Here is a 25,537-nt window from a genome sequence, read left to right as displayed (position 1 = left end):
TCTTCTTCAGTTTCTCATATCCAAGAATCTTTTATGTCTGCAATGTTGGAAACTATCAGACGTTTGTAACATGAAACCGAAGTAAGGTTATTGATATCACATTCCACTCAGAAGGTTTCCTAAGGGTCATTGACAATTGGCACGTAAGTCATGAGGCCTCTTTGTCTGATCACAGTTGTCTGTCTCAACATGCAAAGTGAAGGCGGCTCTTCCTGCTACAAGAATCCGAGGAAAACAGATTGGTCACTCTATAAGTCTGACCTCCTGTTTCAACTTGGGTTATTGGGCAGGAGGGTCACCTGCTTTGCAGAAATTGATCAGATTGCTTCTAATTTCCAGAATGCAATTATGAGCTGCTTTCAGGACAGCTGTCCATTGCGGCGGGGAAAGAGTCACACCAATACTAAGTGGTGGACTGCTGACCTTGACCGCAAAAGGGCAGCTGTCAAAAAACTTCATAACCATTGCAAACGGAGCCGTATTTGGGAGCCATACCACAGGACACTCATAGAATAATATAGCCTTGCAATCAAGAAAGCAGAAGAAAACTCTTGGAGGCAATTTACACAGGAGGTGAAAAGTTTCAGTGCAGCAGCAAGACTGCAGTGTGTTTCAGCTTCAAGCCCAATTGGCCTTTTGGGAACTCTGCGTATACTCTCATATACCTCATGCATATGGAAAAACGCACCAGAAATCCTGCAGGGTTTTCTTTGGAGGGCGCTGGACCTGGAGAACACATTTGTTGACGTACAGCGCATGAAGATATATCGTTTTAAAGCTGAAGAGACAATCTAAATTTCATGGAATTGGAATTTATCTGTATTCCTTGCAAGAAAAAAGCTGTAATTGAGTTTAAGTTTGAAAAAACGTTCTTTTGTGCTTTTGAAGGTTATAACTAATAAAATAGGTTACAGTATGCGTTTTAGAGGGAAATTTTATAGAACAAAATTTGTAGAGGAAGATTATTAAAATATTTTCGTTTAAAAAAAGGTTGGTTCAATATCTTGAACGTTTATTGAAAAACAAGCGATATAGTAAAACCCTAGAGATTTTGGCGGTCATCTTGTTTTCGAGGCGTTTGCCTGTGATTTCGACTTATAATCATCAAGATCCTTATTATGCTATACCTAAACGAGAAAATTGAGACATCTTCGACGGCTGTTACCCAAAAATGACCACGGAGTGCCTTTTTCATGACATTTGCGCCCGGACTACCAGCAGAAAACCTGTTGCAGAGAGGATAGATTGAAAAATTTTGAAAGTTTATTCCATTCTAATTTATTTTGCCATAAAAACAAGCATAGTTTTCTGGTGATATTGATTCGACCCCAGAATTTCTGTTTCTTATTGGATTGTACCAATAACAATTGATTACGGTACATTTCTAAGCCTTCAATGCATCGCAAAAAGAGTGAACTTCTTAACAACAGATTGGTTTTTCCAAATTGTCAGCTTTTACAACAGTAAATTACTATTAATTTTGCTGTTCAACTCACTGAACAAGATCAGAGTGTAAGTAGGTACCTATGGAATTCGTTATCTGCAATATTGACAGCGCAATTAGTAAAAAATAGTATTTGAAAATACAGTAATTCAAAACAAGAAAACTGTCTTGATGTTGTCCACAACCCACAACTCTTTTTCTATTTAGATGAGGTTGAATCCGGTTTAAACGTACCGGTAACCCACTCTCTTCCTCTATCTCACTTCCCCCAGCGTATAGTTATGACAAGGAAGTGGGAGGCGGTGATTGAATGCGAGGAGCGTGATAGAGAAAGTGATAAGAGGTATGAGAGAGAGAATACGTCCATACAAACATATGAGAAGAAAAGAGAGAGACTGCTATATATACGAATGGAACAGAGTTCATTCTGTTGTCAGTTTTGTTAGTTTACAAGTTTGGTTCTCAGTTTAGCATCGCATCGCATAGCCTACTGCTCACTGCACATCCACGTAGTAGGCTTACTTATCAAGTTCAAAGCTATTCACCGCGATTATTTATATTTTATCATTAGAAAAAACTTTTCTGTTATCACTTGATAATTTAGTTTTAGCAAGTCTGAATAACTGTTGAATAAAGGTTTCACTGAAGTTGGAAGATACTCTCCTGACATTTCATCGCCATGCCGGAGACTAATGGTGAGTGCCATAAACTGAGCTGTCATTCTGCGCTTATCATTGTTATCTTCAATTAATTTTTTGCTTGGCCTCTAGGCTTTTACATAACGTACTCGGTATTTTTTCTTTTGAATAAAGCTTGAATTTACCTTTCAGCATTTAGTTTATGTTTAAGATACCTAAGAGAAAAAGTTCAAAGATTTTCTTTGATTTCATTGAACTTGAGTATTTTACTTTTACAAGAAAATGAATAAAATTGCAATGTCTATACCGTACCTCTAATATTATATTATATCAAATTCTTTCTCGTACATTGCCGTCGATAAAAATATTAAAAGATTAGGGTACAGTAATGATCTAAAACCTTGTGGGGAATATCTACAATATATTCGTCCAAATCTACCTGCAGATGTATTTTATTTTGTTTAAAATAAATAAAAAAAATAAATAATCGTTTTCCTTTCAAAACAGTCTCCTGGTTTCAGAGAGTAGCCTTCAGGGAAAAATTTTAATACAGGACAATAAAAGATTCAATTTAGTAGGATAGATTTGTGAGTGAAAACTAAGAATGCATCACCTGAACTTTGTTGAAATTTGTTTTGCAGGCTCATGCCATTGTGGCCCAGGGTATGATACGCCCCTGGCGGCTATGGAGTATGGCCCAAGAGAGAAGATTCTGTACACGGTCTGCATCCAGCCAGACCTCACCAAACCCGACTATTTGGCTACAATTGATGTGGATCCTTCCAGTCCTAACTATTCAAACGTAAGTTACACGATATCATATTTCAAGTCAATTTTAGTTGTATGTTGTTACGTTCATTCCAATTGAATTGTTGCTGTATAAAGCACCTCTTCCATGCTCTAGGTTGTGATCAAAAATCCCGTTTCTTCTTTCAAGATCAACATTCATAAGTTCATTTATGATCTTCAAAGTTTATTTATTACCACCACATCAATCTACTAAACTTTTCATCAATTTCTCTACAGAAATAATTCTAGAATTCCATTACAGTTTGGCAAACAAAATTTGTTCATTACTTTCCTATCAATTTACTAAACTCTTCATCATATTACCTATAGAAATAATTCCAGAGTTTTAATAGCCTGATTTTTAAGCTGTGAACTTCGCAAAGGCCTGTTTGTATTGTATACAGAACATTTTTATTAACGCTGCTCCCATCAACCAGGTAGGCAGCCTTGTCACATAAAAAATTAATTCATCAGTTCAGGGAAATTATTTTTTGAATCACAACTTAATGATTTGATTATCAGCCTGACCGGCAAATAAATTAGGAATTATTAATTAGTACAGTAGGTAGATTTTGTACAAGTTGAATGCAATAGTAAGTTTATTAACAGCTAATTCAAAATTGAATTCAAAATTCACTCGACAATAGAATTTCCAACCTTATGTTCGACACTTGAGACAATATTATTTCTCATGAAATAACAATTTTTGCCACTTTCTGTGTTGTAGGTCCATATGTCAAATGGAAAAATGATTTTGATTTGTCTTACTTCAATGGATGAGCTGAGAAGTAAAGTGTATCATAGTTAAAGGCGTAGCTTCATAGTGAAATTGAAGCTAATGATGAGTTTGATGTGTTCTCATGGATTTTTCCCCCTTATTCACTATTTTGTCTTCCTGTAGCCTATCCTCTTTATCAAGCATTCTTTCTGTGATTAAATAGTTTTTCTGCATATGAATTGCAAATAAATTGATAATATAGTTGTGATGTATATATAACTGTTGGGAGATAAATTGTTTATCTTAATTTTTTATTATCAAATTTACTAATTTCTAATTATCAACTTCTAGGTGATTCATCGACTAAAAATGCCCTATGTGAAAGACGAGCTGCACCATTTTGGCTGGAATACATGCAGCAGCTGCCATGGCGACTCGAGCAAGAAACGGGACAAGCTGGTGCTACCTGCTTTGGGCAGTGATAGGATCTACATTATTGATGTTGCAAATCCCAAAGCTCCAACGATTTTCAAGGCAAGTTTGTGACAAGTTTTCAAACTTTTACTCACAGCACTTTATTTCTTATACAAATATTTCCTCATTGATTTTGGATATTTAATAAAAAGGTATATAAAATTATTATTAAATTATATTGTTTATTGAAAGCTGTATTGCAAGCAATCAATACAGTTTTTTATTCATTCATCAGCTGAAGCCGTTTGGTAACATATAAAATTTACAACTTTTACATAAAAAAACTGATACGGGTTGAGATAGGCCTATCAATTGTTTTCGCCATTTATTGTCTCTTGGAACTCTGTATCGAAATCATGTATTACATGACCACCATATCATTTCAAAAATTGAATTTGGATACATATGAGGGTCAAAGATGTTAAAACGACAGAGTAATTCTTGAAGAGTAATTTTTTATTTCAAATAGGATTCCCAATGACACCTACTGTCAAATTATTCTTGTTAGAGAAATATTTAGCTGTTTCCATGAAACTACATTGAAACTTCATGAAACTAACTCTGCATAATTGAAAGTTGCAGGTTTCAAATATTACAATACAAGTTGTTGAGCGAGTTCTCCAACCCAGGAGATCACTAAGTCTAAATAAAACGGATGGTTTATTCAAACTTACTTGGACGTTTGGACGCAACCATCTAATTCAGTCTTATTTGTCGAACCTGGCAAGATCATGCAAGACTGATATTAAGTTTGAGCGTGTGGACCGGACTTTACTCATTTGAATAATCTAATTCATTTTGTATTATCTAGTACAATACCTTACCTACCTTCCTACTACCTGCGTCCTGTATGACAGTAAAATGCAATGCTTCACTTGCTAGCTTTGATAAATTAGCTGCAGCCTTACATTTTACTTTATATTTAGCGCTTTAGACCGAGCATATCTGCCATAAATCCATGACATGGCCCCAAAACGTTTTTTTTTACTTTTTCAATTGTTAATCCAATTAACGTATTTTTTTAATACTCTTAAAACCAGTGTATGTAGACCACTCTCAATCTTTTTTTGGTTCAAACCTCGTTTCATTTGATTCGATATATAACGTTTACAGTGGCTGTCATTAGTTTTTGAAAAGTATTTAACGATGATAGAGCCTTAATGTTAGGTACTGGAGCCTGAAGCGATGCAATCGTTGGGTGTGGGCACTCCACACACGACTCACTGCCTTCCCTCGGGAGAGGTGATGATCTCAACCATGGGCAACTACCCACAGGGTGATGGCCTCGGAGAATTTGTACTCATCGACAACTCTTCCTGGCAAGTGACAGGTGAATCTGTACAATGATCACTAATACTTATATAATTTATTTTTTATAATTTTCTTTTCCATTTCCTTCCTTCTATCAAGATTCAAAAATTCATTCATTAAATTTGACTTCCATCCAATTGAGGTTAAAGTAAATAAATTTGTTCCAAACTAATGTAATAGAAAAAAACATTGTATTTTAATATCATTTCGCACTGCTTCCATAGTGATAATAAGCTACTCATTCCTATCTTCAGCTGTATGACGCTCTTGCACATTTAATTACTGAATATACATGAAGAGGTTTTGGTAGATTGCCTGTTCTCCCTTCTAATTGTCTATGTTAATTTTAACAAATATTTTATGATTAATATACTCCTATAATGATATAATTTATCAAAAAATAATAATTATATTATAATAAATTTAATGAAATGCTACAATGTATTAACTGACAATTATCAACTACCTACTCATGATAGAAAATTACCAAGACACTGTATAAATTCATAACATTCAATTATTTACTGATTTATTGGCTTTCTTATCACCATTTCAAATTCAAAATTAACCATTTATTTTTGATTTATTTCTGTTGAGTTGTTCAATGTTAATATAAGAATAATTTAGTGTTAATATAAATTACTACATTACTATTAACAATAATTCATTTCAATGACAATATGAACACAATTCAGGAATAGAAGATAAATTAAGTTCTGTCCGATTTGTATTTCCTGAACATTGTATGTGTTTGTCTAATAAATAAATATTATGTTACTATATAAATTGATAGTGACTGGAGAGAATACTGTATCGCATGAGTATATGCATGAGTTTTTATTTTTACTTTTTCAATTGTTAATCCAATTAACGTATTTTTTTAATACTCTTAAAACCAGTGTATGTAGACCACTCTCAATCTTTTTTTGGTTCAAACCTCGTTTAATTTGATTCGATATATAACGTTTACAGTAGCTGTCATTAGTTTTTGAAAAGTATTTAACGATGATAGAGCCTTAATGTTAGGTACTGGAGCCTGAAGCGATGCAATCGTTGGGTGTGGGCACTCCACACACGACTCACTGCCTTCCCTCGGGAGAGGTGATGATCTCAACCATGGGCAACTACCCACAGGGTGATGGCCTCGGAGAATTTGTACTCATCGACAACTCTTCCTGGCAAGTGACAGGTGAATCTATAGCCTACAATGATCACTAATACTTATAGAATTTATTTTTTATAATTTTCTTTTCCATTTCCTTCCTTCTATCAAGATTCAAAAATTCATTCATTAAATTTGACTTCCATCCAATTGAGGTTAAAGTAATTAAATTCTATTCCAAACTAATGTAATAGAAAAAAACATTGTATTTTAATATCATTCTGCACTGCTTCCATAGTGATAATAAGCTATTCATTCCTATCTTCAGCTGTATGACGCTCTTGCACATTTAATTACTGAATATACATGAAGAGGTTTTGGTAGATTGCCTGTTCTCCCTTCTAATTGTCTATGTTGATTTTAACAAATATTTTATGATCAATATACTCCTATAATGATATTATTTATCAAAAAATAATAATTATATTATAATAAATTTAATGAAATGCTACAATGTATTAACATTCGGAACTGACAATTATCAACTCTACTCATGATAAAAAATTACCAAGACACTGTATAAATTCATAACATTCAATTATCTACTGATTTATTGGCTTTCTTATCACCATTTCAAATTCAAAATTAACCATTTATTTTTGATTTGATTTCTGTTGAGTTGTTCAATGTTAATATAAGAATAATTTAGTGTTAATATAAATTACTACATTACTATTAAACAATAATTCATTTCAATGACAATATGAACACAATTCAGGAATAGAAGAGAAATTAAGTTCTGTCCGATTTATATTTCCTGAACATTGTATGTGTTTGTCTAATAAATACGGTAAATATTATGTTACTATATAAATTGATAGTGACTGGAGAGAATACTGTACCGCATGAGTATATGCATGAGTTTTTATTTTTCCAACCGACTCCCAAAAATAATTCAATATTGATTTCACAATAAACTTTCCATGTTTTGTTGAAAATAGGTTTATGGACAAATGGCGAACAGGCTAAATTTGGTTATGACTTTTGGTATCAACCCTACTGGGATATAATGGTATCCAGCGAATGGGGTGCGCCAAAGTCCTTCAAGAAAGGCTGCATTCCCGAGGAGAATATGGACCCAAGTATGTACTATTTACTCTACTATACTTGCCAATCATGTTACTCTTGATCAAATATTATTTTATAGGTACTATAAATCATATTATGACTATCATTCATGTGTCAAAACGTTTAATTCAATATTATATCCATTGTGGTACTTCATTTTAAATCAAATCAAAATCAAACATTACCGTATTCCATAAAGTACCATCAAGTCACTACATGCTATGTGCAATGAAAACATATAAATGATCAATATTATTAAAAGTACCGTATTGTCAATCACTACATCAGTAGGTCTACTGAAAAGTATGACATGAAACATTACAAATTCGCTGAAGAAAACCAATAATTACGCCCACTTTGAAAATTATTTTCATAATTTTTCTATTATTAGTATGCAATGTATTCAAATTTCAAGAAATTTAGTGATAATAGTTATTATTAAGCTAAAAAATTATTAAATAAATGAGAGCTATATTTCTTAATAGCAACTGATTCAAACACAGTACAGTAGGGTACATTTGGCCTACTTTTTTGGGTCTTATGAATTTATAAAATTTGTTGAATTCAATATTGATATTGTACAACTTCATTACATATTGGAAAACGCAAATTTTATTGTAAATCCTTCATTATCAATCAACGTACAGGATTGCAGTCTCGTGTTGAAACCATAACCTGCACTGAAGATCTGCTAGTTTTCAAACTCTCAGTCCTGTAAGCTGATTAATAAAGTGGAATAAATTCAGAATTCATTGATACCATAAGTTCAGGCTTTTTAACTTTTGAATGTGTTTATCTAGACTTTGTTGTTACAGCTTAACTCAATATACCGGTACTCGATACCTGTGATATTCATGTCTGACCTACATGAACACAGTCACTCATCTTCGGCAATATCAAAATCAGATATTGTAATCATTTCTAGTACATAAGGCAGTCTAAATATATAAGAATATATTTTTTATTATTTGAACAAAATACATGAGTTTTTGTTTAATAAAAGTAAGAATCTGTTTTCTAGAGCTGACGGGCAGATCATTGAACTTTTATTCCTGGAAAGATCGCAAACTCTTGCAAACAATAAACCTTGGATTGGACGGTGTTGCTCCACTTGAAATCAGGTTTCTTCATGATCCAAAAGCATCCGAAGGATTTGTTGGATGTGCTCTCAATGCCAATATATTTAGGTTTGCATTATACATTCTTATGCTGGGCTTAATACTTGATTAATATTGTACTCTTGAATATATATGCATAATTATGCACTCAAAAAATTTAAAATATTCAAATAGTCAATAACTAAAACAATTAGAGCAATTATTAAAACAATCTTGAAAAAAGGCCATAGATATCCGACTACTTTGCTTTTTTCAGAATTCCCGGTTCTAAATATCAGACAGATCTTCATCAAAAAAATTATTACCTAATTCACTTGAAAAAATACAAAACCCAGATCTTAGGTGAGACAAATTTAAATTTCCGGTATGAAACTCGCCACAGGACCAACTACAATTATGATGTTCCTCAACTGACACATCCACATGGGTCAGAGCTGTCAAATTCATTTCACGTGGCTCACATTTTATATAGAAACTTGCCGAAAGAAATAAGAGAGGCGGAGGTGTAGAGTCTAGCCGTGTACCGAAGGGGTGTGGACAGGTGGCTGTATCACATTGGCTGGGAGGCAGCCGAAGCTAAGCTCCGAGCAAAACCACTTGGCTACAAATATGTATGGACCTCTCAGGGTAGAATACTAGTAAGAAAAGAGCCCCAGGCACAAGTGATCCGTATTAAGGTTGAATCAGATCTCGATAGAATCATCTGATAAGATTACTTATACCTCTGCACCAATGTTCAGTTTCAAGATTTCCGTATTTCCTTTTACAACTCACATTCTACTTTGTGCACTGGGCTTTGTATTATTGTTCTATTATTTGTAATTCAAGTACCTACCATTGTTATTTTGAAAATCTGGAATTATTCATTCATTATTAACTTATCAACCATACAGTCATGATAGATTATGATTTTCCAATTGAGGAGACGGTTTTGCCTTGCAAGGCGTTTCCAACTATTGATAGCTGGCTTGCTGATAAGAGCATTCCTTCCTCTTTATCGCTAGAGATTATTGCTCCGTTTAAAATTATCTATCTTAATATTAGGTCACTGAGACAGAATTTCAACGAACTCACTTTAGCTGTCTGTAATGCTAATATCGATATTATTTTTTTGTCAGAAATCAACATTGATTCTAATTTAAGTAGTCTTTTTCAAATTAATGGGTATAGATCTTTATACAAATGTGCCCCTAATAGATTATATCATGGCCTTGCAGCTTTCATAAAGAATAAAATAAATTTCAAGGAAATCACTGTCAACTTCAATGTAATAAATTTAGAATATATTATGTTAGACATTAAATTTAAAAACGTATCTTTCAATATAATCAGTTTGTACAGGCCACACAGTTTTCAAAAAGATAATTTCATCTCTGATCTCGAGAAACTAATACTTGAAGTTGATAATAAAGCGAATCTTATCATTTTAGGTGATACAAACCTAGATCTTTTCAAACAAAATGATCAATTTGTACAATTATATGAATCGATGTTATTATCTTATGGTTGTAAAAAAGGTATATCTATAGTCACGAGAGAAGAGCTCAGACAAAACTTGCTTACTCAAACTTGTATTGATCATTTATTTTTACTACTTAGCAGTAATTTTAGTTCAAATACCGGAGTAATAAATGTAAAGATCTCTGATCACTATATTGTAGGTTGCAAAATTCGATACAACCCCCAAATAAAATCCAATCAAGATAAAGAAGAATTTAAGACAATCATTGACAGGAAAAAACGTTCATCCATTTTAAAACAGAGCGAATGGAATAGTTGTCTCTTATTTTTCTCACCCAACTTAGTATACGATAAGATAAAATTGAATTTCGACAGAGCATTGAACCAATCTAAGAAAATAATTCGTATCAAAAACAAGAAATCCAATAATTTCAAGAATAACTGGATGACTGAAGAACTTTATAATAAACTTAAAATGCGAGATGTCTTATTCAGACGCACCAAAAGTAATCCTTCGAATTCAGAATACAAAAATGAATATCAATCTTTTAGAAACAAACTAAATAAAGAAATAACACATGCTAAGAGAAATTATATAATTAAAAATTTTAATGACTCTAAAAACGATATTAGAAAGAAATGGAAGTGTATAAATGGAATTCTGGGAAGATCATCGGATGTGTCTGATGATAGAGTCCTAAACAGTTTTTCTAATAAATTCTCAACTCCCGACCAAATTGTTCTGCTTTCGCCGACTCTTTTATAAAAAATATCAGGAATACTTCTCATTCATGTCCACTGATTCTCGATGACTCTGTCGCGGTCCCACCTAATGTAAATTTCTATCTCAGAAAAGCTACTGTTCAAGACATTAAACAAATAGTAAATAATATGGATAAAAATAAATCACCTGGTTTTGATGGTGTGGGAGTTTTGGATTTTCATATCCTTGACGACTATCTCTATATTCCTCTATGTCACTTGATCAACTTATCTATCTCAAAAGGAATTTTTCCTGACTCAATGAAGATTTCTATAGTTAAACCAATTTATAAATCTGGTGCTCGTGATAACTTTAACAATTTCAGACCTATATCTAAATTGTCAGTACCCGAGAAAATTTTTGAAAAATATTTATTCACACACTTAAATAAATACCTTCTTCAAAATAATATTCTTTCCAACTCTCAATATGGGTTTCAAAAAGGAAAAAGCACTGAGTCCCTTCTCGTAAATTTTACTAATAAAATAAACAATCTGCTAAACGACAGATATCATGTTCTTGCACTATTTATCGATTATTCTAAAGCTTTTGATACCCTTGATCACAAGATATTACTGCGAGAATTATCAAATATAGGAATTACTGGCAATGTATTGAAGTTATTCAAGAGCTATCTGACTGATAGATATTTCATGGTCAACCTGGGTGGCAATCACAGTGGATTACATAAAAATGATGATTTTGGTGTACCACAAGGAAGTATTTTAGGCCCGATTTTATATAACATCTATGTAAACTCAATTTCCAGTGTAATTAGTCATGGAGAAGTACTAATGTATGCAGATGATACTGTTCTGATAGTTGGACATAGAGATTTGAAAACAGCCCAGCAATTGATCCAACTGGATTATAACAGAATCCTAAGATGGTCCCACGACAGAAATCTAATTGTTAATAGAAAAAAAACTGTATTAATGCACTTCAAGTCTCCCCATCTGAGATGCAATGAAATACCAACAGTATCAAGTCATGACTGCCATTGCCTTTATTCAAATGCTTTTCTAACTTGCAAATGTCCGCCTCTAGATCTAGTGAATAGCACCCGTTATCTTGGTATTATAATTGATTGTAGCCTGAGATGGAATCCTCATATCGATCACACTGCAAAAAGACTTCAAGCGCTAAATGCAAAAATTTATTATCTGCATAGAAACATCACTCCCGACTGCTTGTATCTAATTTATAAGTCACTGATGGAACCTATTGTTAGATATGGAATTGAAACATGGGGAAGTGCAGCAAATTATCTTTTAAAAAGAATAGAGCGAATCCAACTGAGAACATTAAACTGTATAACAACCAGAATCCCTGTCTTTAATATTGATCCAAACAACCTACAAAACATCTATATATTTTACCATACCCTATCACCCAGAAATTTTTACTTTTACAAACTTATAACACTTTTTAAATGTAATTTTCAGTATAGATTTCTTGCTCCTGCCGCACCTTACAACTTGAGATTTCCATTAATATTCCTAGTCCCCAGATTCAATAATGTATACGGCAAAAGATCCCTCCACTATGTTCTTCCCTACTTATTCAATAGACTTCCCCAAAATATTCGAGACTACACTAAAAAGGACATAATGATGTATCTTAATATTAATGCGAACACACTAAACTTATAATTTATTATATACTTAGATTATCTATAATATATATTATTATTATTGTTACTATTATTTGGCTACACAATTACCAGCGAGTTTTTATATTATTTCTAAGTTCTGGCTGGCTGAAATTCTATTTTTCTCATTGTTGACACTGCCGCCTGCCTCAGCGATGAAATGTTTTATCAAGATAGTGTGAAACAATCCTTCTTTCTATTTTTCTTCTTCTTTTTCATACTTTTCAGTTGATTTTTCTTATTCAACAAACTTTGTAAAGTTATTATTTAGTTTATACTTTCTTGTTTTTATTACATTACATATTGTCTTTTTCTTTATTTATTTCGAACTTCGAATGTCATAAAAATTCCTAGTAAACTTACCTAATTATGTTCTTAATATTGTTTTTGTGATTGGAGAGAATACTGTACCGCATGAGTATATGCATGAGTTTTTATTTTTCCAACCGACTCCCAAAAATAATTCAATATTGATTTCACAATAAACTTTCCATGTTTTGTTGAAAATAGGTTTATGGACAAATGGCGAACAGGCTAAATTTGGTTATGACTTTTGGTATCAACCCTACTGGGATATAATGGTATCCAGCGAATGGGGTGCGCCAAAGTCCTTCAAGAAAGGCTGCATTCCCGAGGAGAATATGGACCCAAGTATGTACTATTTACTCTACTATACTTGCCAATCATGTTACTCTTGATCAAATATTATTTTATAGGTACTATAAATCATATTATGACTATCATTCATGTGTCAAAACGTTTAATTCAATATTATATCCATTGTGGTACTTCATTTTAAATCAAATCAAAATCAAACATTACCGTATTCCATAAAGTACCATCAAGTCACTACATGCTATGTGCAATGAAAACATATAAATGATCAATATTATTAAAAGTACCGTATTGTCAATCACTACATCAGTAGGTCTACTGAAAAGTATGACATGAAACATTACAAATTCGCTGAAGAAAACCAATAATTACGCCCACTTTGAAAATTATTTTCATAATTTTTCTATTATTAGTATGCAATGTATTCAAATTTCAAGAAATTTAGTGATAATAGTTATTATTAAGCTAAAAAATTATTAAATAAATGAGAGCTATATTTCTTAATAGCAACTGATTCAAACACCGTACAGTAGGGTACATTTGGCCTACTTTTTTGGGTCTTATGAATTTATAAAATTTGTTGAATTCAATATTGATATTGTACAACTTCATTACATATTGGAAAACGCAAATTTTATTGTAAATCCTTCATTATCAATCAACGTACAGGATTGCAGTCTCGTGTTGAAACCATAACCTGCACTGAAGATCTGCTAGTTTTCAAACTCTCAGTCCTGTAAGCTGATTAATAAAGTGGAATAAATTCAGAATTCATTGATACCATAAGTTCAGGCTTTTTAACTTTTGAATGTGTTTATCTAGACTTTGTTGTTACAGCTTAACTCAATATACTCGATACCTGTGATATTCATGTCTGACCTACATGAACACAGTCACTCATCTTCGGCAATATCAAAATCAGATATTGTAATCATTTCTAGTACATAAGGCAGTCTAAATATATAAGAATATATTTTTTATTATTTGAACAAAAATACATGAGTTTTTGTTTAATAAAAGTAAGAATCTGTTTTCTAGAGCTGACGGGAAGATCATTGAACTTTTATTCCTGGAAAGATCGCAAACTCTTGCAAACAATAAACCTTGGATTGGACGGTGTTGCTCCACTTGAAATCAGGTTTCTTCATGATCCAAAAGCATCCGAAGGATTTGTTGGATGTGCTCTCAATGCCAATATATTTAGGTTTGCATTATACATTCTTATGCTGGGCTTAATACTTGATTAATATTGTACTCTTGAATATATATGCATAATTATGCACTCAAAAAATTTAAAATATTGAAATAGTCAATAACTAAAACAATATTAGAGCAATTATTAAAACAATCTTGAAAAAGGCCATAGATATCCGACTAGCTTGCTTTTTTCAGAATTCCCGGTTCTAAATATCAGACAGATCTTCATCAAAAAAAAATATTACCTAATTCACTTGAAAAAATACAAAACCCAGATCTTAGGTGAGACAAATTTAAATTTCCGGTATGAAACTCGCCACAGGACCAACTACAATTATGATGTTCCTCAACTGACACATCCACATGGGTCAGAGCTGTCAAATTCATTTCACGTGGCTCACATTTTATATAGAAACTTGCCGAAAGAAATAAGAGAGGCGGAGGTGTAGAGTCTAGCCGTGTACCGAAGGGGTGTGGACAGGTGGCTGTATCACATTGGCTGGGAGGCAGCCGAAGCTAAGCTCCGCTCAGTATCTATCAGAACGCCACAACTATCAAAGGATTTATCTTATTGATTTTTTCCCTCTATCAATTCATTACATTATAAAATAAATACAGGACGCGAACTCACAACCTCCTTTATTCTCTCGGATTTCTTGGCCTGCACAAGAAATAAAATCAATCCTAAGTTTAGTTAATATTTTTCTTTTTATCTTTTATTTCTTAATTAAGTATTATTTCTTATTTCTTATTTTAATATTATTTGAATTTGTATTTAATCCTTTATTATCATTATTCTATGCTGAAGCTTATCTTTTCTATTATAATTATTCTATGTTGTGACTGCTTTGTGTTGTCTATGGAACTCTCCTCCACACGCAGACGTTTAGTCTTTGAGGAGGAATTCCGTAATATTGAGTTTTTCACTGTAAATGTTTCACTGTAAATACTTGAAGGAATAAAAAATATTTGAATTTAAACTTATTTGGCCTATGTAGCCGTGGTCATCAAATATCATATTGAATAATGCAGGGTAAAAATTGAAAAGAAAAACAAATTGAGCAAGGCAGGTTTCAATCTAAAGGGAAACATTCCTTCAGCTAAACCCTTCTCTTTACTGTAACAAGTAATAATTGTTTATTTTAGAAGTGCAATGTATGTTTTTATTTTGCAGATTTTATCGCAAAAGCGATGGAGCCTGGTCAGCAGACAAAGTTATTGATATTCCAGCCAAAAAACTCGATGGTGAAAATAACCCAGAGATACAAGGTAAACTTCTCTAGATGCGTTGAAATCATTCTATAGTGAGGTCCACGTTATAATGACAGTATTTGATCAACTTTGGTTTTGCTATCCTTGTCTATCATTCAACATAACCGGTGGTACTATCCTTTTCTAGGTCCACAACGATGCAAATTATGTTTTTGACAGTGTGGAAATATTATTAATTGATGCAGAGAATCGGCATCGCTATTCTTCCATCTTTATCCACTGCCATTATAACGTGGACCTCACTATAGGTCATCAATCATGTCTCTACTTTAATGCAAATATTGCTCAATAATGTACAAGTTAATAATCGTACAATATTAATAAAGTTGATGGGTTTAAGATTCAGGTGAGAGCAATACTCTGCTTGCTTCAAGTAATATATTTGATTTATCTGTATGAAATTTTTTGTAAAATTTATGTTTGAAAATATAGGTAAAGTTTTTGTTTCATCCTTGCAGTTTACAAGTACATTGAATCATAACAAAGAACAATAAATCTTGATAATTTTTCTTTTTTGAAAGTGAATTTCAATATTAAATGTACATTTAAATGTCAAGTGTCAATTTAATAGAAGGCACTACACCGGTTAGTAATCAGCTTACAACGTTGAATCAGTAATAATGAGTAACTTAATGAATAGAGATTTTCAATTTTTCAATGTTATGCTCAATTGGATCTGGTGCGTCTCAAAATTCTAAGCACATATATTAGTTTTTAAGTCATTAAATTCCCCTTTTAATCAACAAAATACAGTACTAAGGTATGAGTTTTCTATTCCTTCTACCTTACTTATCATCTATTTCATTCCTTTCTATGCCTACTCCAACTAATTTGTCTGTTACAGGAATGATATCGGATATCCTGATTTCACTGGATGATCGTTTCCTGTACTTCAGCTGCTGGTTGCATGGAGATGTGAGGCAGTATGACATTTCGGATACAAGCAATCCAAAACTCACAGCTCAAGTGTTTTTAGGTGGAAAGATATACAAAGATGGGCCCCTCAAAGTCGTTCACGATACGGAATTGAAGGTTTGTTGAATTATAAGTCTCATCTTTAACAATTAGACAATTTGACTGTACATAAATTTATTAGGAGACTTTGCTTGGCTATCTTGAATTTTATTATCTACTTAACCTTTGGTTTAATTGTTATCCTCCATCACTAATCTTCATTATTACTAAGTTTGATTATCAGTCTTTATTGTCTTGGATCTTGGTTTATGTTTTATCTGATTATGAATCTGATTTTTTCAAAAACAATTCACTACTTAATTCCTTTTGTAATGATTATTAGCTGAGCTTTTACTAAGCTAATCCACTCAGCCTTCCAACCTGATCGCATTTTCATTTTCTACTCCTTTTTTTATTTTGATTTTATTTACCGTTCTCTTTCATCACTATCAGGAACAGCCTGAGGCCTTGTACTTGAAAGAAAAGCGCATCCATGGGGGACCACAAATGCTACAGTTGAGTCTCGACGGAAAGCGGCTCTATGTCACCACATCTCTGTACTCTCCTTGGGACAAACAAATCTATCCAGAGTTAGCCAAGTAAGTCATACCCATACCGTACAGTTCTTCATTATTTTATGTTTTGTGGTTGATGGTGTCTCCATATTTCTTTGACTTATAAGAGGATAATGGAGAATTAATGAATGCCTGACGGAATGGAAATCGAACCGATATGTCTGACATCCATATCTAGTTCCTTGTAGTACCATGCTATACATATAGCAATAATTGGCTGAAGTTATGACGTTCCAGACAACTAGGCTACTCACATAGTTTGCATATTTTGTGAATTATTGGTTGTCTAAAAAAGTTGGCTGAGGTCTAAAATTGAAGCACCTTGCACACAGGACACAAAACAATAGTGGCGTTCACTAGTAGCCGCGCTATTAGTGGCTAATGCCATCACACGGGGACATTAGCAGCGTCCGCACCTCTTTCCACTGGGAAAATTGATGGATTTTCAGTAGCCGCTTCTAATGGCCAGGTCTAGTAGATGCAACTTATATTGTCCCTGTGAAGGAACTATAGTAGGCTACTTTCTAATAGACCCTATATGTGTGCACCTGTGTAAAGCCACCGAAACTGGAAGAATGCGAGACGCGGGATGTCGATAGGATGGTGTGGGACAATAATCTTAAAACCATGCATGAAAGTTTGCGATTTTTAACCGTTCCAATCAGGTCTTTAAAATTGCCCTATCTCATCACGATTCTGAAGAGTGCAAGGTGTAATGCGGTGAAAAAATGTAATGTGGTGAAATAACACACCGAAGTTATAAAGTTATAACGTTATATAAAGTTATATAATATAATCTTCGCGTTTTCATTGTGAAAATGCAATATAGGTTCTCTCCATAAGCTGATGTTGGTAGGTAGAGCCTTGAAACGCAACCCGACACAGTAAATAAGTCGGTTTTGTTTTAGAAAATTGTATTACACTCTTATGAAACTTATGAAAAAGAAGCTCCGTCCATCCTAGTCTTTGATAGTCAGATATTTTCATTCAATCTGTTGGAATCCAGTATGTCTAGAGTTGAATTTGACACCGTGGCATTGTTATATTTTTATTGTTTTTATTATCTTTGTTGTAGCCTAACTTCTACTTTTAATACATCCATTGATAAAAATAATCAATATTTCGGATGAATCGATTCATAAATTTTTGATAACCAGCTATATTTGATAATATTGTGATGTAGAACCACCCACCACATTGTTTCTTGCCAATATTTGAGATTTGAAGATTATTGAACTATATTAAATTATTTTAAAAATTACAAATATTTTTTAATTACAAAATACAAATTATTTTTTTTCAGAAATGGATCTGTTATGATGAAACTTGATATTGATCCTGTGAATGGTGGCATGGTTTTGGACAAGGATTTCCTGGTTGATTTTGGAAATGAACCAGATGGCCCGGTTCTAGCTCATGAAACAAGGTTTGTTACCCGACAATAAAAAATAATTTACATTTAAAATATCTTATAATATCACTCAATCCTATAAGTATTAAGTATGTATCCTATAAGTATCAATCCTATATGTATCCTATGTGTATTAAGTATTAAAATTTTGAATAATTATACATGTAGAGGCAGTAAATTTCTAATTTACCGTATTGATTGGCCTTGAACAGAAACATTTATTTATTTCATATGAGAATTGGGTATATGCGTATGCTTCACAAAATATGATTATTTGTGAATGCTTGTTAATATAATATTATTGTTGATTAGGTATTTGATCTTTATAAATAATTCAAGATTAAGTTCCTATTTTGTTGAGTGAGTCAAATATTATTTTGATAATATCTTGAAAGTAGGCCTAACTGCTTTTTATCATGGTAGGCATATTGTACCTATATATTAGGCCTATATGTATGGTAGGTACAGATTTCTATTGAAATTATATTACGTGTGCCAAAATATTGTAAAACCATGATTAAAGTGTATTTTTTTAAGTTGTACTGAAGAAATTCCAAATATTGTACCAACATTTTATCTTGGTTTTTTTGTAGCCCATTAGTTAATGTTAACATTAGACATAACTTAAAATGTTTGGTTAGAATAAATATTCAATTTATTTTCAAGCCAAGCATTTATATTCAGCAAGAAAAAATATTATTATAATATTGCAGTATTGTCAGATGTTTAATTCATGAAGATTTAACTTTCCTTTTCAATTATTACAGATATCCTGGAGGTGACTGTACATCTGAGATATGGTTGGCGAAATAACAATCCTCAATTGAAATCTTAGTAATATCAATAAAATAAGATCAGTTAAAAGTTTCTTCTTCTCCTTCATGTGCCTTTCCACTTCCAGACGTTGACTACCAGGATGGCCAGCTTCAATTTATCCTCAGCTGCACGCGGTATTCATGGAGAACCAGGCTCTCAAATTTTTCAACGTTGAAATTCTTCTTCTGCCGACCCCTCTCCTACCCATCACTCTTCCTTGCAATATGCACTGCAGGATATCATAACGGTGTGAGTTTCTCATATTGTCTCCCAAGTATTGCAACTTTCGCGCTTTAGTACTATTTAGCAGCTCTCTTTCTTGGCCCATTCTTTCAAGAATTTCAGTACTAGTCACACGATCCATCCATGAAAATAAACCCTTTAAATCATCCAATATCGTTACATCGCATACGGTACACCTTCAATCTTTTCGTTGCAGCTTCTGACAGTGTCCATGACGCCTCCCCATTTAACAATGAAGAAAAAAACATGTATAGAATCACAAAATAATAAATCAAATATGAAATCAAAGATTTATAATTTTAAAGATTGAAGCCATCTTAATAAGCACACTTCTGCTCCTTTCAATTCGTCATTTAATCTCATGTGAATGGTCCAATTGTTCATTTATAGTGAATCCAAGGTAGACATAGATCTTTACAATTTCTATAACATCACTTATTCTATTCTAAGTTGCCTTGTGTTGTTATATTACTGATAATCATGTACGTTACTTGATTTTACAGTGTTGATTTCAAGTCGATATGTTCTACTACTTTCCACAATCCTATACATATCTTGCATATTATCAGTAAATACCACTGCATCTTCAGCATACCGAATGTTATCCAAACGATGACCATTGATCAAAAGTCCCTACTGTGCCTCATGTACAGCATGAATAATTATTACCTATGCCAAAATATTGTAAAACCATGATTAAAGTGTATTTTTTTAAGTTGTACTGAAGAAATTCCAAATATTGTACCAACATTTTATCTTGGTTTTTTTGTAGCCCATTAGTTAATGTTAACATTAGACATAACTTAAAATGTTTGGTTAGAATAAATATTCAATTTATTTTTAAGCCAAGCATTTATATTCAGCAAGAAAAAATATTATTATAATATTGCAGTATTGTCAGATGTTTAATTCATGAAGATTTAACTTTCCTTTTCAATTATTACAGATATCCTGGAGGTGACTGTACATCTGAGATATGGTTGGCGAAATAACAATCCTCACTTGAAATCTTAGTAATATCAATAAAATAAGATCAGTTAAAAGTTTCTTCTTCTCCTTCATGTGCCTTTCCACTTCCAGACGTTGACTACCAGGATGGCCAGCTTCAATTTATCCTCAGCTGCACGCGGTATTCATGGAGAACCAGGCTCTCAAATTTTTCAACGTTGAAATTCTTCTTCTGCCGACCCCTCTCCTACCCATCACTCTTCCTTGCAATATGCACTGCAGGATATCATAACGGTGTGAGTTTCTCATATTGTCTCCCAAGTATTGCAACTTTCGCGCTTTAGTACTATTTAGCAGCTCTCTTTCTTGGCCCATTCTTTCAAGAATTTCAGTACTAGTCACACGATCCATCCATGAAAATAAACCCTTTAAATCATCCAATATCGTTACATCGCATACGGTACACCTTCAATCTTTTCGTTGCAGCTTCTGACAGTGTCCATGACGCCTCCCCATTTAACAATGAAGAAAAAAACATGTATAGAATCACAAAATAATAAATCAAATATGAAATCAAAGATTTATAATTTTAAAGATTGAAGCCATCTTAATAAGCACACTTCTGCTCCTTTCAATTCGTCATTTAATCTCATGTGAATGGTCCAATTGTCCATTTATAGTGAATCCAAGGTAGACATGGATCTTTACAATTTCTGTAACATCACTTACTCTATTCTAAGTTGCCTTGCTACTTTGTTGTTATATTACTGATAATCATGTACGTTACTTGATTTTACCAGTGTTGATTTCAAGTCGATATGTTCTACTACTTTCCACAATCCTATACATATCTTGCATATTATCAGTAAATACCACTGAAACAACTTCTGTATACATTACTGAAAAAGACCTCCCGAGTACCAAATGCCTGCCTAAATCCAAATTATGTAGGTGCTATTTGCTTTTCACGCCTTTCATAGATTTTTCTGTGAATGATTTTTTTAGAAATATTTACATCAGATGACTCATCAGGCTTATATTGTTTTGAAATTCTCACATTTCCTGGCTCCTGGTTTCCTTGGGATGATGAGCTATTCCTTCAGAACAATACCAATATTATAATATAATTGAAAAGTCCAGTTAACCACTCTATTCCATTCTCATCCATAAGCTTTTTTTAGGAACTTTACATTATTTATGTTATCTGGTCGCCTGGTGTCTTTCCATCCTTCATCAGACTTAATACCTTCCATACCTTAATCTAGACTTTGAATTTTTGGCGTTACTGTCAGTAGTTTTCTGTCTTCCATTCTCTATTCTTTATCTCAATCTTGTCTGTAATCAATTTTCCCTCACCATTCACAATAATTCTGTTTCCTGGCCTACCACTCCTGTTCCTGTTTCCTGGCCTACCACTCCTGTTCCTGTTTCCTGGCCTACCACTCCTGTTCCTGTTTCCTGGCCTACCACTCCTGTTCCTGTTTCCTGTTACTTCTCTCACCCTCTTGTACAAGTTGAAACTATCAGCTTTCTTCTAAAGAAGTTCTATTTCTATACACTTTAGTTAAAAGTTGAAAAAGATACTTTTTTATTAATATTATAATACGAATTTAGTCATTAGTATTTAAAAAAATAAAAAAAACAATAATACTTATAGGCCCAATCATTAATAGAATCTGGAAAAGAATACTACCCACCAAAGGGGGGTCCGGAGGTTCCCCCGGAAAATGTTGAAAATATACCTTCAATTTGGTGCGGTTTTATGCAATATGTACTTGAAAACAAACATTCCATCCAAGTTCGTTTTGTGTTCAGGCTACTTATTATTTCGATTTTCGTTGAAAGTTTAAATCAATTTCATATGGTTTTTCCATCAAATAACGTATAGGATGGAATAAAATAGAATTTCATTAGTCATTCAATTGTTTCAAAAAATAATTTTCCAGTAGCTATGAATAGTCATACTCATTATTAGATAGCACGCTGTAATATTACGTTATAAGAAATATTACGGTAAGCTATTGCTATCATCATATTGCACTCAGATAATTTGATTTATTAGGATCATATTCTATCCTGTATAACTCAATCAATCAATCAATCAATCATGCTGTTATTCAATAAAGTGCATAACAAAATTTACTCTGGAAACTCTGCCACTCCCAAGCCTCTACATTTATGAAACAATCTGCTTCATAAAAAAATTACATATAGGTTTAATACCGGCGAAATATTTTATTGACTCACTACGCAACTAGAAACAGGAGTAAACTGAGAAATGAGGCTCATCAAACAACCATGTATGAACGAGGGGTGAGGAGCTCAGGTATTCGTCTATATAATTTACTGCCAGCTCGCTTAAAGGAATTAACCGGTTAAAAATGTGATATTCGATTGAAAAAAAATTGATGTGCATAAATGCTTACACTGTTCAGAGAGCACTATGAGCCTCGAGATGGTAGATGGTAAAATCATTTCATGATTGTTTAGAGACATGACAAATCCAAACACCCCTCTTACAGGAGGTCAGTGGATGCAATGGAATAAATAAATAATTAAAAAATTGGTCCCGCTAAACCTAAATAGATTTTACAGCAGGTAGTGGTGCTACAAATAATATAGATAATAAAATTCAATGAATAGAATGACATGCTAACTTTGAACAATAATTTAGGAAACGTTTTTTATGATATTTGAATGGAAGTTTAAGAATATGAGGTATTATGTGGTCTGAAGATGATAATAGGGTTAATGGAAAGGGGGAAGAATGAAAACTCAAAAACTTCAAATCATAAAACTAATTTTAAAGTAAAAGAAAATAAACTCAATACTCTATAGTAAGTAAAAATTAAAGATATTGAGTAACTTGAGAATTAATGATAATACCGAACAAAAAATAAGTTTACAACAAATGCTGATAGAAGTCTCAAACTTTAGGCCTATTATCCACTATATTTGATGAAAATGAATCACTATATTTATGAAAATGCGGCGGTGTTTTACAAAGACTAAAATTATTTCTACCAGCAACATAATAATTATTGTATAATGATAAGAAGTAAAAATAGTGATTTTTCTGTGTCTAGTGTAGAATAGAGTATTGAGGCAGTAGTAACTTATAGTGTTACAATTGAAAATAATTTACAATGATAAATTGGAAAATATCTTCCTTGGAGTCATCTCGGTTGACGATTGGAATCAAATTCAAAAGTTTTGGTATGGAGTATTTCAATGACCTTTTTCCGAACGGTACAAATTGTTATATCACGGAATTAAGTAGAGAATATTATAGTAGAGTTGAGACAATAATTATGCAGGATGCTCTACGATTGAGTTATAGGTGCGAATTGTCGGTAAGAATAAAATTATATCTTTACATTAATGATAACTTATAAAGATTTTTTTGGGGTGAGTGTAGTAAAAAAATTTTGAACTGATTGCTTATCATTAGAATATTGTAAAATTCAATCGGTTAGGTACAGACTTAATACACTTGAGGGTTCTGAATAATAAATTATTGGGTACAATTACCCTGTCTAAGTTTGTCTAGTTTGCTGCACATCCCAAAGCCTTGATGCCATATCTAATTATGGATTCTGATAATGGTTTATAAATTATATAAATACAATCTTGTGATATATTTTTATGTAAAAAGAAGATTTGAGCACTGATTTCACTCTTATATCAAATTTATTTTGTATTACCGTACAAGTTTGTATTCAATTCAAATTCTCTTCTGTATTCGCGCCATCATCAATGGTTGACAGCATAGTACTTTAGATCAATAGAGAGGTAAGTCTGTGGTCTGGTGGAAGTGCTTAATTCCAAAGTGATTGACTAATTTTACGCCGTTAATGTTAACAAACTATCTATACTTCCGAAAGAAATGACTGTAGGTGGGCATTCTGTCAACTTGCGTTTTTTGTCAACAGTTCACGGACTATAGTAATTGATACTGAAAAGGTTGATCTTGGAGCCCAACTGGTTAGGTTTTAAAGGTTTGCTCACAAATGTTAACTGATTAAGCATTGAAATGAATTTAATACTGACTGAGTGAAGTGAGGTCATGGATTCAATTCTTTGGTTTTGCATTTCTCTATCTTTTCATGTGGCATGTGTTACGGCGAAACACGGCAATAGATTTTTTTTTAATTTTACAGATAACTCATATAGTATCACAAAATTATAACTTTTTGAATTGCGCGTCGACGCATATGAGATTTTTTGAAATATTGCATTATAAGGATATTATGAAAAGAAAACGAATTTCCTCCATAGTCCAATATTAGTTTGAAAATCCTACACTAATTCATAATTGATCTCGCATGCAATTAATTATGGTAATAACTCAAATCTCGAAGTATTTTCTCTCAACTTTCTCTGCTTTCAACTCGGGCTGACCAGTTGACAGTATGAAGGAAATTAGCTTTTGGTAATATTTAGTCACAACAGATAATTAGCGTATTATCAATACCTAAACCCAATCAGATATTGACGTTTTGCACCAATATCTAGCCGACATGACAGAATTTACTCTGATGGACACTATCAGAGGAGTTTGAGTATTATAACTGCGAGAGGTTCACTTTTCACAGAACCTCTATAGTGAGGTCACAAACCACTCTCGGTCTCAGACAGCACCGTATCGCGCATGCGTTAGTAACGGTTTTTTCCCGTTCCATTCAGTTAGTTCTTTGAATGTAACATTCTTTGTGATGATGGTTACCGAGCACCGAACTGGAGCCGTCATTCCATTTTGATGATGATATTATTATCCAATGATGATTTATCATTAAATTCGATTTAAAATTCAACATATTATCATTTCATTTAATAAAAGAAAGAGTACTTTTCAATAATATAATTAATAAAATATAATGGTTGTTATTTAACTAATGTTATAAAACAC

The 25,537-nt window shown here is 32.7% G+C and overlaps 1 protein-coding gene across 2 annotated transcripts; it reads left to right on the top strand.

Annotated features, from left to right (window-relative positions):
- The first annotated feature begins 1,878 nt into the window (after positions 1-1,878).
- On the top strand, positions 1,879-20,723 carry LOC111050352 (methanethiol oxidase). Of its 2 annotated transcripts, none has more exons than XM_039428443.1 (11): positions 1,879-2,139; positions 2,724-2,884; positions 3,941-4,123; positions 5,231-5,393; positions 7,478-7,618; positions 8,626-8,791; positions 15,584-15,678; positions 16,526-16,713; positions 17,089-17,234; positions 18,514-18,636; positions 20,627-20,723. In XM_039428443.1, the coding sequence occupies exons 1-11, from the start codon at positions 2,124-2,126 to the stop codon at positions 20,670-20,672; spliced, it is 1,428 nt and encodes a 475-aa protein (XP_039284377.1). In that variant the 5' UTR covers positions 1,879-2,123; the 3' UTR covers positions 20,673-20,723. The 2 variants fall into 2 exon arrangements, with proteins under 2 accessions (XP_039284377.1, XP_039284376.1); XM_039428442.1 differs by lacking the exon at positions 20,627-20,723 and adding an exon at positions 19,389-19,488.
- Positions 20,724-25,537: the final 4,814 nt, after the last annotated feature.

Source organism: Nilaparvata lugens, chromosome 5, assembly GCF_014356525.2.
Source record: "Nilaparvata lugens isolate BPH chromosome 5, ASM1435652v1, whole genome shotgun sequence".
NCBI lineage: Eukaryota > Metazoa > Arthropoda > Insecta > Hemiptera > Delphacidae > Nilaparvata > Nilaparvata lugens.
Note: the sequence above shows the minus strand (reverse complement) of the source record. Positions and strands in the feature narration are given on the sequence as shown.